At 46.4% G+C, this 15,119-nt stretch overlaps 7 protein-coding genes across 7 annotated transcripts; 2 read left to right on the plus strand and 5 right to left on the minus strand.

The window, feature by feature from the left end:
* Positions 1-153: 153 nt before the first annotated feature.
* On the minus strand, positions 154-2,111 carry T069G_10192 (major facilitator superfamily domain-containing protein; the record flags this gene model as incomplete). Its single annotated transcript, XM_056177402.1, has 8 exons — positions 154-464; positions 519-768; positions 812-869; positions 956-1,216; positions 1,301-1,476; positions 1,539-1,605; positions 1,669-1,855; positions 1,925-2,111. The coding sequence occupies 8 exons, from the start codon at positions 2,109-2,111 to the stop codon at positions 154-156; spliced, it is 1,497 nt and encodes a 498-aa protein (XP_056023692.1).
* Positions 2,112-2,666: 555 nt separating this feature from the next.
* On the minus strand, positions 2,667-3,863 carry T069G_10193 (alcohol dehydrogenase groES-like domain-containing protein; the record flags this gene model as incomplete). Its single annotated transcript, XM_056177403.1, has 3 exons — positions 2,667-2,906; positions 2,970-3,749; positions 3,813-3,863. The coding sequence occupies 3 exons, from the start codon at positions 3,861-3,863 to the stop codon at positions 2,667-2,669; spliced, it is 1,071 nt and encodes a 356-aa protein (XP_056023693.1).
* A 391-nt stretch (positions 3,864-4,254) lies between these two features.
* Positions 4,255-5,562, plus strand: T069G_10194 (alpha/beta hydrolase family domain-containing protein; the record flags this gene model as incomplete). The annotated part of the gene is made up of 1 exon (XM_056177404.1): positions 4,255-5,562. One exon carries the CDS (start codon positions 4,255-4,257, stop codon positions 5,560-5,562), a length of 1,308 nt encoding a protein of 435 aa, XP_056023694.1.
* A 150-nt stretch (positions 5,563-5,712) lies between these two features.
* On the minus strand, positions 5,713-6,555 carry T069G_10195 (enoyl-CoA hydratase/isomerase domain-containing protein; the record flags this gene model as incomplete). The annotated part of the gene is made up of 3 exons (XM_056177405.1): positions 5,713-6,177; positions 6,229-6,288; positions 6,346-6,555. 3 exons carry the CDS (start codon positions 6,553-6,555, stop codon positions 5,713-5,715), a joined length of 735 nt encoding a protein of 244 aa, XP_056023695.1.
* A 1,044-nt stretch (positions 6,556-7,599) lies between these two features.
* On the plus strand, positions 7,600-9,429 carry T069G_10196 (eukaryotic aspartyl protease domain-containing protein; the record flags this gene model as incomplete). The annotated part of the gene is made up of 3 exons (XM_056177406.1): positions 7,600-8,367; positions 8,422-8,887; positions 8,948-9,429. 3 exons carry the CDS (start codon positions 7,600-7,602, stop codon positions 9,427-9,429), a joined length of 1,716 nt encoding a protein of 571 aa, XP_056023696.1.
* Positions 9,430-9,692: 263 nt separating this feature from the next.
* Positions 9,693-11,210, minus strand: T069G_10197 (uncharacterized protein; the record flags this gene model as incomplete). Its single annotated transcript, XM_056177407.1, has 1 exon — positions 9,693-11,210. One exon carries the CDS (start codon positions 11,208-11,210, stop codon positions 9,693-9,695), a length of 1,518 nt encoding a protein of 505 aa, XP_056023697.1.
* Positions 11,211-13,575: 2,365 nt separating this feature from the next.
* On the minus strand, positions 13,576-15,114 carry T069G_10198 (cytochrome p450 domain-containing protein; the record flags this gene model as incomplete). Its single annotated transcript, XM_056177408.1, has 1 exon — positions 13,576-15,114. One exon carries the CDS (start codon positions 15,112-15,114, stop codon positions 13,576-13,578), a length of 1,539 nt encoding a protein of 512 aa, XP_056023698.1.
* Between the last annotated feature and the right edge of the window lie 5 nt (positions 15,115-15,119).

Genomic DNA, 15,119 nt, shown 5'->3' on the forward strand with positions numbered 1-15,119 from the left:
GATTTCGATATGCAAGAGCCTAGAACAAATCATTTCTACTAGAGTGCTAGACCTAAGGAATTGTGACTGCAGATAGATACTTGTAAACACCTAGAAAGAGGGGCATCCAAAGCCTTCAAGGCCTAATGAGTTTGACAGCATAAACCCATAAGTTCAAAGCGTATAGATGAAGAGGGGACTTTTGTCGCCCATCCGGTCCAACTCTTCCGGCGTATATTTTTCAAGAATCTCCTCGCGACTCATACTCTCACGCTTTTTGTTAATACGTTGCAAAGCAATGCGCATGATCATACCAGCCGAACTGGCAACCAAGAGAATACCGAGGGAAAAGCCAAATCCCAGCCAATAGTTGGGTGCTTGCTGCCTGAGGTAAATGTTAGTTCCCACTGCGCCGCCCAAGTTACCGATGCTGATCTGTAAGCCCAGTCCGATATTGCGCTTCCACGTTCCCGCCAAGTTATTTGCTATACTCGGTCAATAAGTTGGAATATCAAAATGATTCTAGGAAAGAAGCATACCGTTCCACGACACAACGCCCGTAATCGTCGTATATAAACCAATAGCCACAATAAACAATGCTCCATACACGGCTCCCGGATACTTTTCCTTTGGAATAGCCATGACAATGACCAAGCCGAGCGCGCCGAACAGCTGTGGAATGATGATAAAGGGAGATCGAGTCTTGAGGCGATCAGAAAAATATGCCGAGGTGACTGTGGCTATTACCGCTGCAATATACACCGGGATGGTGAGAAGTTGCTGAATTACCTGTTAGCAAAGGGTTACCAGCTGCGTCAATCTGTTGACTCACTGCATTGGTGGCCGAGTAACCTAGCTCGTCAATGACCACTGGTAGAGTGTAAATAAACCTATGTGAAGAAAAACCATACATTGTAAGCCATCTGGAAAAAGAGAGAACATTGAATTAAATTCTTGGCAGAGGGGCAAAGCTTACCCATAGATTGGCATTGCATTTCCCCAATACACCAGTATTGACATCCAGACTTTCCAATCCGTAAAAGCTTGCCAAAAGTATTCCCATTTAAAAGGGTCACTTTCATCAGTTCGTTGCGTCTGCTGGAACTCCCGAAGGCGATTCACGACATGCTTTTTCTCTGTATCGTTGAGAAACTTGCAACTCATGGGATCGTTGGGTAGAAGAAAAGGGGTGGCTACAGCAGCGACTACCGTCATCAGTCCTTCGATAATGAAGATCCTAGGATGATCTTGATAAGCGTAGATCCAGCAGAATAGACCAATAGCTTTTTTTTTTGAGAGAGAGAGAAGGACTAGTCCTTACCACCGCCATCCTGCAAGCCCACCAACTCCATCCATTTTCTCAATGGCAAAGGCAAGGAGACCAGAGAAGGCACCAGACAGAGCACCAGCTCCATAAAAGTAGCCCATTCGTAACTGGACCTCATGACGTGGATACCAACATGTCAGAAGATACGAAGCTGCGGGAAAGAACCCAGCCTTTCTCCTTTGTCAATAAGTTCGTTCATTGTAGAGAGCGGGTTCAATAGTGATGTAAGTACCTCTGCAATACCAAGAAAGACTCTGGCTACCACAAGGCCAGAGTAGCTCTGAACGATTCCCATCAATCTACATTGGCGCTAAGTAAGTTACATTACTCTTATATCTTGACTGACAGGATATGCTACTCACGTCATAATCGTCCCCCAAGACAGCATTATAATGGGGATCCACACGCGTGGCTTCAAAATCTTAAGGAGTATATTGCTAGGAACTTCGAAGAGGCCATACGGAATAAAAAACATTGTCAAAGCGATGTTGTATTGCGTTCCGGTGAGATGCAAATCTTTGCTCAAGCCAGCAACATTGGCATTTCCCACTGCAGACCACGATCAGCATATTTCCTGGATAAGAATAACAGAGGCACGACTAGAGGAAGGGAAATTACCATTGCCTCGGTCGAGAAAGGAAAGGAGATAGAGGACTGAGAGAAGTGGAATCAACCGAAGATCGATACGACGCAGTATTTTCTTGAACTCGGCCTCGTCCAGTGGTGGTATGGACTCGCCGTTTGGATCGGCGTCCTCAACCATGCTGATTTCCTTTTTGCTATCCATAGTGCCGTCTACAGTCATGACGAGTCTACTGGTGGATTCTTTGCGACATTCATGTCCGGGTCATGTCATCTGAGTAGTTTATATAGAAGTCGCGTCTTCAACTAGGAGTCTCTCCACTTCAGTAAGAGCCAAGAGTAATACTTTTCCATTCTTTGTTAGCCTACACGAATCGCCGTTAGCTAAATGTTGTCCGTTTCATGTACACTAAAAGTTGTATAGCGCCAATTGGCGCTAGCTTTCGCCTCCTCCTTGAAGATATATTGGCTGGCAAAGCCAGAAGCACATGGCAATCTCCTTGTGGATGGTCTCGGTGTATTCTTTGTGGGTCGTGGCACAGGATTTGGCGCGGGGAAAGTCTGGGGTAGATATGGGGTAGGTTATACTACCTAGGTAGCCTGTGGGGGATAAAACGCCGAGCACTTATCCCACGCATCTGCTTTGATGGCAATACGATCTGAAGATATGCCTACCGATTATCTGTGCACCTCAAGATAGTTTTACATAATCCGCGTAGCTGCGGTACGAGATTGGGACTGGCACAGGTGCTTAAACATCAGCTTTAGGATAGTGTATCTACACTTGGGTACTATCGATTACAACCACACTCTTCCCCTTCATTAGCCCTGAATGCGCATCTTTGACCATTTTGGGTATTTCCCTCAAGCCGTGATAGGCATTAGTTTTAACCTTGATTCCATGCTGTACTGCGAATTCCAACATCTCTTGTGTTTGCTTGGGAGACGCCGTCAACGAGCCAACCACACAGATATCTCTAAAGATCAGTTCGCGATATGGAATCTCTACCTCAACAGGCTGTAAAAAAGTTGAATTGGTAAGCCATAAATAAATAGGATATTTCGGGATGTAAACGCATACCTGAGCAACTTGTACCATACAACCGTGCTTCCTAGTTACAGCACATGCGAGGGCGGCTGCCGACGTGGCATCGCTCAGATTAATGGTGGCAGACACGCCTTTGTTTTGGGTAGCTTTCCAAACGTGCTTTACAGCAGAGTCGAGCCCACTTCGTACATCAACAACAACTTCCGCCCCAGATTCTCTCGACAGACTGATCCCTTCATCACGAGCATCTAGCCCGACTACTCGCAGCCCCTTGGCCTTTGCAAACTGAACGGCTAAATGGCCCAGACCGCCTCCAGACCCCACGATGCCTAACCAATCTCCTGACTTCAGTTCAGTTTGTAGCAGTGCGCGCCACACGGTGATACCAGCACAAGCCAGGGGTGCTGCGTCTGTAAAGTGCAAGGCAGCTGGGATAAGCGATGCGCTTCGGGAATCAATCAGGATGTACTCAGCAAAAGCACCATCGATTTGAAGCCCAATACCACCAGCGCGATCCGAGCAGTATTGGGGGTGTTCGCTGTTGCAATCTTCACACTGCCAACACTGATGGAAAGGGATTCCAGCAAGAACGCGATCGCGTAAAGCAAAGTTGGTCACAGCCTCACCCTTTGCAACAACTGTGCCAACACCTTCGTGAGAACCTGTGATAGGCAGAGTTGTTCCAGCCATCTTGCCCTCTTGGACCATGGAATCAGTGTGACATAATGAGGCGACTGCAGTCTTCAGCAGAAGATCGTGTGGTCCGATGCTCTGAGGTACAGGCACCTCACGAATAACATACGGTTCATTAAACTGAAAATGAAATGCTTTTCAGCTGTCTTTTTCTCTCTAATCAAAACGCTACATGTGTCATACCTGTAAAACCTGGCAGGCAAGCATATGCTTTGGGATCGCCTGATCTGCCATGATGTGAATGAGGTATAATAGGACAGTATATTTTCGCGGCGCTAAACAGCTCGAGTTTGTAATGAACGAGAATCATAATAATTCGATGAATCCGAAATTTAAAGACGGACCGTTCACAATATTGGACTAAAAGTGACTAGGAAAAACGCCGAGGGCAATAAGGCCTCGCCGTCGGATTTTTGGAAACATCCGGAGAAAGTGGAATGCGCGTGTTCCCCCGCATCTTGGTGTGCACTGAATGGCCTTAATCCCACAATACCGTGGGGAAAGTTGCATCCTCTTCATCTATACAGCCACTCTTATATAAATGAATACGGCTAAGAGCCATTCTCACTCACGCTTTCATTAACAAAATACAGACGCAGTAGATATTGCTGCAGCCTTTACGACAATGGCATTTTGGAACTTTGAGGCAGAATTGGGACCAACTCTGCCCAGACTGGAATCCTACTTCAATTCCAACGAGGAGTTCCGGGCTTCTTCCATTGGCCATGACGTGTCGTTTGGCATTACATGTAGCGACACACAGTCTACCCTGCTTGTGACTATCAGGGCTAGCCAAGCACTTTTAGAATGGAACAATCAACGACACACTGAATTCACTCTGGCCGCTCGGTCTGAAGACTGGAGAGAGTTTTTTTCTCCTACTCCCAAGCCTCCATATCAATCTTACTGGGGTATCTTGCGCATACTGGGTTCTGAACCTGGAGTGGGTATCTTGGGAGACGCTCAAGCCTTTGGAAGAAGTGCGAGGCTGTGGCGGCTCTTCCTTGATACAGCACGTCGACATATAGCGAACTCTAAGGCGCCAGTCACAAATGGTATCGGATACCATGAAGATCAGAAAGACGATTCAATTGTGGGACGTTATGCATGGCTCGATTTGCCTGTTTTTGGTCGCACTAAGATCTTCTATGAGACTGCAGGAGAGGGACCAAGGCAGATCTTGTGGCTTCACACCGCCGGTGCCGATTCTCGGGAGTATCATGATCTCATGAACAACAAGAGTCTCCAAGAGCGATATACTATGTACTCATTTGACTTACCTGGTCATGGGAGGTCATATCCAGGTCAACAGCAACTACCGCAAGGATATGCTAATGACGAAGACACCTATGTTGAGATCATACACCAAGTCATCAAGAAGTTGAGGCTCCACCAGCCCATTGTGTCCGGTGCTAGTATGGCAGGCCATGTTTGTCTTGCGGTCGCCATTCGAGCAAAAGAGCTCGGAATTGGAGGAGTTATTCCAGTGGAAGCTGCCGCTCATCTGCCTTTAGTACAGCCGCCCTATGAACTTGGCGGTCATCTCAATGAATCGGTCATAAACCCAGAGCGAGTATGTGGGATGATTGCCCCTACAACACCCGAATTCCAGAAACGATTAATCTGGTGGATATATTCGTCGCAATCTGCTGGAATATTTCAAGGTGACCTGAAGTTCTACTTCCGTGGTTGGGATGGAAGAGGGCGAATTGAGAAGATTGATACAAAATTTTGTCCGGTGTACATGTTGACTGGTGAGTATGACTATAGCTGCAGTCCTGAGGCTAGTGGTGAAGCCGCAGCCCGAATTCCTGGCGCTCGGTTCGAGAAGATGGAACGGATGGGCCACTTTCCGATGACGGAAAACCCTCAGGAGTTTATGATCTATTTAAACAGAGCACTCAAGTTCATAGAAGAGTCTCGTAGCCAATAAAATGACCGAAGATATTCCCACGCTGGCAAATAATTAACTTATGCTGAAATTAGAGTGTGGGTGCTGAGTTCCTTAACTTCCAAGGTTAGCGTAACAGTAGGCTATACAGCGCGAACAGGACCTGTAAGTTTCTGTTCTAACAGAATGAAATTAAATTTTAGCCTTTGGCTGTCTTGATACTTCACGGCTGTGGATATGGCTAATCTTTTGAAACTCTCGCAGAGCTTCCCCGTACAACTCTAGTCTCAACAACGCAAAGACGCCCATCTTTGCTTTTCCTTTGACCTTTTCCGCCAAAGCAATTGCCCTGTCTAACATCTCTTCGGGCGGGGCAATTTCATCCACAATACCCGCTTCGAAAGCTTCCTTGCCAGTGAACTTGTGCGCTTCTAACAACACTGCCCTTGACACCTGTGGATGTAGCTTAGCACGAAGTAAAGAACCCATGCCGTCAAAATGGAGACCTAGGTTCACGGGTGGCATTGACCAAAACCCGCGTTCGGAGTTCATGATGCGATAATCATGGGCAAGAGTGAGGAGACATGCGCCGCCAAAGGTATGGCCGGTAATGAGACATATGGTAGGGAACGGGAAATCGAGAAGGGTGCGAAGTAACTAGTTTTCCGCTGTAAGAAAAAGTCCAAGATTGGGGCCAGATAGACGTACTGGATAGAAGCCATCGGTACTGGAGAAAGGGTTAACACCTCTTTCATCCAGGTCTAAGCCCTATTGCTCTTCGTTAGACAGGTAATTGATTCAATGTTAGAATTGTAAGCGGCCTACAGTTGTAAAGAATTTCGCATTACTTCCTCTCAAGATTACAGCACCCTCTGGCTCAAGCGTCTCAGCTGATAGCTCTTGCTCAATGCGTCGATATGTGGAGATGAGGTCTTGGCACAGCTTCATAGTAAGCCGATTCTCTGGCGGCCTTTGTAGCGTGATAATAAAAATTACTCCGCGACGCTCGACATCTAGGTAATTCATAGTGTCCATCGTGTCACAAAATGAGAGGAGCCGGAATATTTGCTTCTTTGACCGCATGCATACACTGGGCTACTGAAATTAATAATGCATTAGATACATCATGGGGCTAGAACATTTATACCACATGGGTATGCCATGCGAGGAAAATCGCCGACAGAATCGCCGAAGTGAAGTTTTGCCTCACTAAGTAGTATAGAACTACTAAATAACAAGTATTCCGTAGAGTACTAAAGTAGGATAAGTAAGATAGACATGGTTTATTACTTACCTTTTACCCGAACTTCTAGGCTTACGACCCTCATAGTTAATGCTCATATTTTCTCTAGTAGAGTTGGTATTGGCCCTGCCTATGCAAGGGCAGAGCCGGTGTATTTAACAAGTGAAACGTGCCAAACTTCCCGATGGACGCTTCGAGATGAGATTTAGCACTTATGCAGACATCCCGGTATCTCTCTCCATAATTTCCATTCGCACCATATATCACACCCAATCACACTGACATGGCCAACTTGGTACAGATCTTTCCAGCCCAGCCGTAAGCCGGGGGTGGTTGGGCAGCTGGGATAGCGTGTGTAAGAAGGCGCAGCCGCAGATAGAGCGAGAACGAGAGAGAGAGAACGAGTGAGAGAGAACGAACGAGAACGAGATGCGATGCGCACATCCTGTGAGCTGAAATTGGCCCTGCACTTGAACTGCGCGGTGTGTTCCTCGCCGTTGATAGGATGAGTCGCCAAAGCTAACTGCATTTAGGGTAACAGAAGTGGTTCATGGTAGAAGTGATCATGGCTGGTTTCATCCACTACCTATGAACCCAACAATTGTTTTCTTGTGTTATGTTTGAAATGGGAACAACTCCTGGAACCTGAGTATAAGAAGATAGAACTCGCCGTATTCATTCGCTTCTTATAGGCCACCTCTCGTTCACCGACCATTGCTTGACTTATACTAAATAAGCCCACTTCTTTGATCAGCGTTGCAATTATTCCAGGAAAATTCTGGTGCTGTCTTTCTTTACTTGTTATCTGTTTCCATAGACAGTGACATTTGTTCATCATGCTGGTCTCCGCGCTGAAAACACTACCCTTTGTGCTCGCGGCATTCGTTGCTGCTGGACCGCCAACAAACAATCGTATGGTCCTGCATCCTGGGATACTGAAATACCCTATCACTGCATCCCCTGGTGCGCCTTTACGGGCCATCAATCGTCGACAAATGGGAAACAACTTGACGAATCAATTAAAGGGCACCTTTTACTCGATAGATATCGAAGTAGGCACCCCAGGTCAGCTAGTTAGCGTTTTGTTTGACACCGGTTCTTCTGAGCTGTGGGTTAACCCTAACTGCAGCAAGGCCAGCAATCCAAGTCTGTGCCAGCAGCTGGGTCACTTCGACAGCGCCAAAAGTAATACATTCAACGATACTGGTATTAAGCATGTTATCGGCTACGGAAGTGGATATGTCAACATGACCTATGCTTATGAGGCCGTGAAAATTGGCTCTGCTAAGCTCAGGAATCAGCTCTTCGGGGTTGCCTTCGACAGTGAACCCGAAAACTATGGTATCTTTGGTGCTGGGCCGGACCTTAGGGGCTGGGATGACCCGTATCCCACTATCATTAATACGCTTGCTCAGCAGGGCTTCACAAATAGTCGAGCGTATAGTCTTGACTTGCGATCTATCGAAAGCCAGTGCGGTTCAGTTATCTTCGGGGGTATTGATACTGGCAAATTCTCTGGGCGTCTTGAAAAACGGCCCATCATTCCCGCTGAACAGTCCCCAGACGGTGCAACCCGCTTTTGGATCTACCTTGACGGCATTACTGTCAGCATTGAGAACGGGACTGAAGTGACAGCTTTTGACAAAGTTGATGGCCAGCCAGTACTTCTTGATAGCGGAGCCACTCTCAGTTCCCTCCCTGGTCCCATAGTCAATGAGCTGCTTAAGGGTTTCCCGTCTGCCCAAGCGAGAGGTCTACTTTACCAGGTTGATTGCCCTGTCCCTGGCTCCAATGGTTCTGTGAACTTCAAATTCGGGAATGTCATCATTAAAGTGCCATTGGAAGATTTCATATTGCAAGTGGATGAGAGATCCTGTGCTTTGGGCGTTCAACAGAATGACGAAATGCCTGTTTTAGGAGATACCTTTCTCCGAGCTGCCTACGTTGTCTATGACTGGGACAACAGGAATGTTCACCTTGCCAATAGTGTAGATTGTGGTTCTCACCTGGTGGCAATTGACAAGGGACCTGATGCTGTTCGGCTTCTCACTGGTGACTGTCGAGAGACTACACCCACTGCCACTTTTATCGCTACGTCAACATCCAGCGTCGGTTACACAAACAGTACTGTACTGTCCAGCAGCTCTGATACTGCTACTACTTTACGGTCAAATTTTACGTCAGCTGTAACTTCAACTACTTCGTACACTACTACCAGCTGCGTCTCGAATGTAGCCGGCTGTGTCGTCGGTTCCATTAGTACCGAAACGATCACATCGTTGACAACGTACTGCCCAGCTACAGTAACATCCAACGTATCTCTTACCACACCGAACTTTAACTCGGATAGCATGTCATATACAATTAGTAACTACCCTGTGATTAGTCCGTCAGAGACACAAATTTCCTTCACAATCGCCGCTAATCGTAGCCAAAGCATGAAGACGTGGCTGATAGGATCTTTTTTAGGAAGTCCAAGTACTACAGGTAGCTCTTACGAAGCATCTGGGCCTGGAAAAGACGCCAACTCGCTGCGACCCACTAAGACCAGCAATGCAGTCTCTCAAAGCCTCCCGCCGTTCGCATCAGGGGCCGTCAATCAACGTGTGATATCCGCCATGCAAATCATAGTTTATATACTCGCGGCTGCTGTAGTTGCATTTTGAATACTCGGTAGATTCCTTAGATACCTAAAGCAGGAAGGTTGTCAATAGATAATTTTCTACAATTTATGCAAATTATGTAATACCAGTCGACGTTATCTACTAAGGAACTTGATGGTTGGCGGCGCAGGATAAAAGCTTGAGGATATTAATATAGGCTAATGTACAAAAAACTACATAAATACAAGCCGAATATATAGGAACCGGCACTATCATAACATCTTAATACGACGTCCTTATTCAGTATATACTTTATAATAAAAGATTTAGTTGGGAATCGCGACATTGTTACGGATAAGGGCTGTCGCTGCTGTCATCATCTCAGGATCAGTAAGCAACAATACAGCGGTATGTGCTTGGGCTCTTCCCATGATCTCTGTCTTGTTAAAGGCAAAGTCTGTTCCAGTAAACTGCGCAAAAAGGGGTTCATGATTAGTCCCACAGGTTGCGGGGTTCTCACAAATGTTGAACAATGGCTGCAGCACCACTTTAGCTACACTCAGAAGCTTTTTTGTATTTGGGTCAATTTCTGGCTGCTGAACGAGCGATGCATCGGTGGCTGCCAGTGCACTGTCCGTTGTAACAAAATTAGACGAGCCATATGCGTCAGTAGCAAGGAGTTCGGTCATGAAGCTTGCTAGATAAGGGTCTACCTCAAATTCTGGGTAGATAATATCGCTTGTGATGGAGTCTGCACCGTCAATGGCATCACTGACCACTTTGGCGATCGCATTGATGTCCCTATCGTAGCGTGTCCGAATGTCGCTTACAAAGCCTAGCTCTTTCTGTGTCGTGTTTTGAGGAAGATAGAAAGACAAAGACGAGTCAACAGACAACCTTCGAAACACCTCAATGGAGAGTACAAGAGGTCCATTGGAGTTGGCCGAGGCATGCCCCCCGGGCCCATGAAGCATGAGGTCAACCCCGTCCACGCCATTCTCAACCGTGTACGTCACGTTGGGATATGTTGCGTCCAGAATTGATGAAATGGTCTTGTTAACAGTACCGATTGTTGTTCCTGAAATCCCAAGACTAATCTGCTGCTGGATAACATTAACAGCCCAATCGCTGACTTCCTCTATCAGAGCTACAGATGAAGCTATGCCAGGTAAATCGGCCAAGTCGTGGACTGACAACATACCCTGGTACGTTGCCCTGACAGCGTCGTAATGTGTGTCCCTCTTGAAGCTTGAAAATAGGTTGAGGCGCACGTTCCCAGGTGCAAAGGCGTTGGCCGGCGCGGGATGTGCCATTAGCCAGACAGTGGCGTCATCGAATCCCCCATGCTGTTCCACAGTATTTTTACCAGCACCATTCTCTTCGTCTGGTGTTATTCGTAGTAAAATCTTGCCTGGGATATTTAACTCCACGAGGGCCTCAGCAGCAAGCCGAGAAGCTAGGACAGCATTCAACCATAGTAGGTTGTGCCCGCAGGCGTGACCAACTCCCGGAAGCGCATCAAATTCGCCAATAAAGCCGATGGTAGGAATATCGCCATTGAAACCGTCTGGTCGATTTTCAAATTCTGCAGCAACCGCAGTGGCCATACCAAAAGCATTAGGTGTCACGTCCCACACATCGAGTGCTTGAAAATATTCAACTGTGACATCGTGGGCATGAAACTCAAGGAGGCCAAGCTCTGGATTTTCCCATATATCACGGGATATATCTCTCAGCTGAGAAAACACCGTGCTGGATATGTTTTGGAGTAGTCCTGGGAGATTGGATGTAGTATCAGCGAGGGACAAAGCCAAGCTTGAGAGCAAGACGGGGGCAATTTTCATCGTGCAGATCAAGGGAAAACTTGAAGGTGAATGTTGATGGGAATTCACAATACTATTGATTGTCTTGAGTATACGTTTTTATATTGCTTCGATCTTCCACATATTCACCCCCCTAGCCATTTAAGAGGTGCTAGTGCTTACTATCGGGAATATATACTGTGGGCGTGTAAATCCGACTTTGGTGGAGGTAAACCATGCTCTGCAAGTAAGGCCCGAATGCTTGAAGAATAGGGGTAGGGGCTTGTTGAGCTTGAAGAGTGTTTACGTGGCCGCCGGGGACTTTTTGCTCGTATTCTATGTGGGCGAGTCAAACTTGAACCCGGATTTGCGAGTTCCTGGTTATAACGTCATTTCCGCCGTAAATAGGGTCCTTATCTGCTAGGCCAGTTGGGTTCATGACTTGTTGAAAACAAACGGTAAATAAAGCCCAGAAGATTAATGGGGTTTATATTTCGACATTTAATAAGTTAGAGCTTTCAGTGTTTGTTGCTAAGTTGCGCCCTAAATTGTTTAGAGGTATATTGCTAATAAAGCATGCGGGGACACCTTACGAGGGATACTACAACGCCCTTAAAGAATAGAAGCTATTTATATGGAATGTTACTAAAACTATGTAGAGATCGACAATAACGATAACGTTTCTGGTTTCAATTTGGTCTAAGACCTAATGTATAACCGAAGACATAGGCTTATTACGAAGAATGAAACAATTGGGTACTAAATACCGGCTTCGCCACAGTCTCATACTTGAGGTATTTTTTATACCAACTGAATCAAACCCAATGAAATGCTACATATGATGACACCTGGTGAGACATCAGCTTCACTGAGTGACTGCTCATTCTTCACCCTCAATAGTTACAGCAGTTGCGGCACTTGCAATAAGCACCAGCTGATACACTATCTGCGTGAGCAGGTTGCGCAAAGAATGAGCACTTCAATCGACACATTATCTCACATACCAAGAAGGAACCATGCAGTTGCAATATATGCAAAAGGTAGTATAGTCTTTATATCATTGACCAGGTGTTCAAATGGTAATACACCTCCCCCACGTACCATTTAGCACGAGAATTGAAACCGGTTCAAGATTCCTCAATTAGCTCTCCTCGCGTTTATCCGCTGCAACGTTGAATTCCTGAGATAGATAAACGCCAGTAATACTTATCCCGGGCTAAGGCTACTTTGTACTCAGACGTCGTCTGAATAGTCTGTTGCTCATGAATGACATTGATGAGTATCCCATTTGGATGATTGACAATGACGATAAATTCGCCTCCGGGTGCGTTCTTACTTTCACCAACATACTTGGCTTCATTGATATGCGATGTCTCTACTAAATCTTCTAGCCTGTTGGAAAACTTCAAAACCGCCTCTGGGAAAGCTTATAGGCCTCCTTTGCGCAAATATAACAGATTCTTGCTAGTGCTGTAGAACCATGTTTCTATTTAATAGATTCTAGCAGCTTGTATACCAAAATACGGCAATCTCGTTGAGATGGATCTGCTAATATCGGGTAGGTACCATCTTTACTTAACTGATTTGTTGGCTAACCCGCGTCCTCCATGTTGTGAGGAGTTCCTGATTTGATCCAAGCGGCCGTGTATCTGGTACCGGCGTACGCTGGAGCTGAATATCCTTAGCGATAAAAGTGGAGTTGAAGTCTTCAATGCTAGACTTTCCTTTAAATGAAGAAAGCAAGTGGAAAAAGGCAGCTGTTGTATCTGCACGACGAAAGCGAACAAGAAAGGCTGAGAATTGAGAGCCTTAGAACTGACAGACAGCTGTCCCCTGGATATTCTTCTGTGTAAAAGATTTGGCGGGGAAGATTTGGCGGGGCTTTAAAGCGGAAGTAGTAGCAAACTCTCTATTCTGCGGGACGTTCAAGGGACGCTCTGCGAGAACTACCCCGTTGCTCACTAAGACCCTGGTCATTGGTCGTCGGTTGACAGATGTATTGTAATGAAGGAGCTACGTTTCATCATACACAAGTAATGCAGCTTTGGCGAGTATGTCACAAATCTCACCATTGATCCGGCATGGTTTTTATATGCGATGGCCATGACTTAAAAGGCATTACCCAGGTAGGCACTGATGATGAATCACAAGGCGAAGTGCAGAGCCGCTAATGCACAATGGGTACGTTTCTATTATGACTAAAGAAGAGTTTTCCTTCATTGATGTGTGGTATTATTCTTAGAAATAACAATATCGAACTGTGATGAGTAGTGTACGACTACCCCTACGTCATTCATCTGGACCCCAAATCTGAATGCGAATGAATTCGCACCGAATGTCATAGATATTGTACTACTGGGACGCTGTAGTTGAAGATTCAGACTCGTGGGAAGGCCGAGGCAGTTTATTATCTTGTCCTTTGCGAGGACCTAATCCTGGTAAGAATTTGGTCAAGACCTTTCTCAGCCGCATGCCATTCTTCCCGTATTACAGTGGCCTTTTCCTCAGATCTCAAAGCGAAGGAAGCACGGAAGGGCAATGGACGAGAGTTGAATCCCTGCGTGAATGCCCATGGGTCCACTTCGCATCTTGTTTTCCCATCCTCATTTTCTTCATAGGCATAATTGATATCGAAGGCCCATAGGATACGTGCGATGTTGATGAACAATGAGTTCCTGGCAATATGCTGGCCGGTGCAAACGCGGCGTCCGAAGCCGAATGGAGCTAGAGGGAGAGTTGGATCTTCAATCCAACGATCTGGCCTGAAGCTATGAGGATCTTTGTATACGTCCTTGTCAAGATGAATGGACCAATGATTTCCAATGACAGTCGCCCCTTTGGGAATGTGAAATCCCATGTATTCGTCATCCTGCGTGACAGCATGGGGTATGCCACCAGCAGAGACCGGTCGCCAGCGGAGAGTTTCCTTGATGATCGCATCAACGTACGGAAGATTGTCTTTATCTTCAAAGGAAGGGAGCCCTTTTGCGTATTCATCAATCTCTTTTTGTGCTTTCTTCATCACATCGGGGTTGAGAATCATGGCAAGAGTGAATACTTCAAGAGCCATGGTTGTTGTATCACTCCCAGCTTCATAGATTATTCCCACATCATACGCCAGCTCTTTTTCTGTCATGCCGTTGGACTCTTTCATTTCAGAAACCTGCTTTGACCAATTCCAAGATTTGCTCTTTTTTCCGCGACGCATATTTCCCATATACAGGCTCGACTCAAACTCGTGAACTTGGTCGCCGTGTATCTTCCAAGGCGCCAGACAATTCGGCAGGTAGTTGAGAAACGGAAGAGAATCCACAATCCAGGTACCAACCCGCGCAGCATAGAGAAAATTTTCCATAACCTTGTCGATTGCCTTGATCTCCGGCTCGTTACCGGTCTCGAGACGTCGGCCGTATGCAAGTGCAAAAATTAAGCTGGAAGAGTATCGATGATACCGATCTGAGAAATCAACACCGGGCATCAGCAACTCGCAAAGGAGTTGCTTGCTCTCTACATCTTGTAGTTCCCGGTAGGTCTGAGATACTCGGATATTGAGATAAGAGGCTTGAAGACGCTGGTGAGTGCGCCACTGCTGGCCATAGGGCATCAGGAGGGTTCGCATTCCCTTGCTCACATTCTCGCCGCCCATCACAGATCGCGGCCTTGAACTGTATATGTTACTTCGCTTGTCTAGCAGATCATGGGCAGCTTCGTAGTTGCCCAGAATGATGACTGTATTTAGGCCGTACTGAAGGCGGAAGATTGGACCATATATCGTTGACCATTGCTGATATGTTCTCCATGGATTGTTTTGGGGCGCCTGGTGCAAGTTGCCAATCAACGGCAGTTGGCGAGGCCCGGGAGGCAGTCTTTTGCCCTTTGTAGATCCAATTTTATGGAAGATCCAAAGGCACAGAAGAAAGGCCACAGCGACTGGTAAGACAATCATTTTAA

Source organism: Trichoderma breve (genome assembly GCF_028502605.1).
Source record: "Trichoderma breve strain T069 chromosome 7 map unlocalized scaffold00007, whole genome shotgun sequence".
NCBI classification, from domain to species: Eukaryota; Fungi; Ascomycota; class Sordariomycetes; order Hypocreales; family Hypocreaceae; genus Trichoderma; species Trichoderma breve.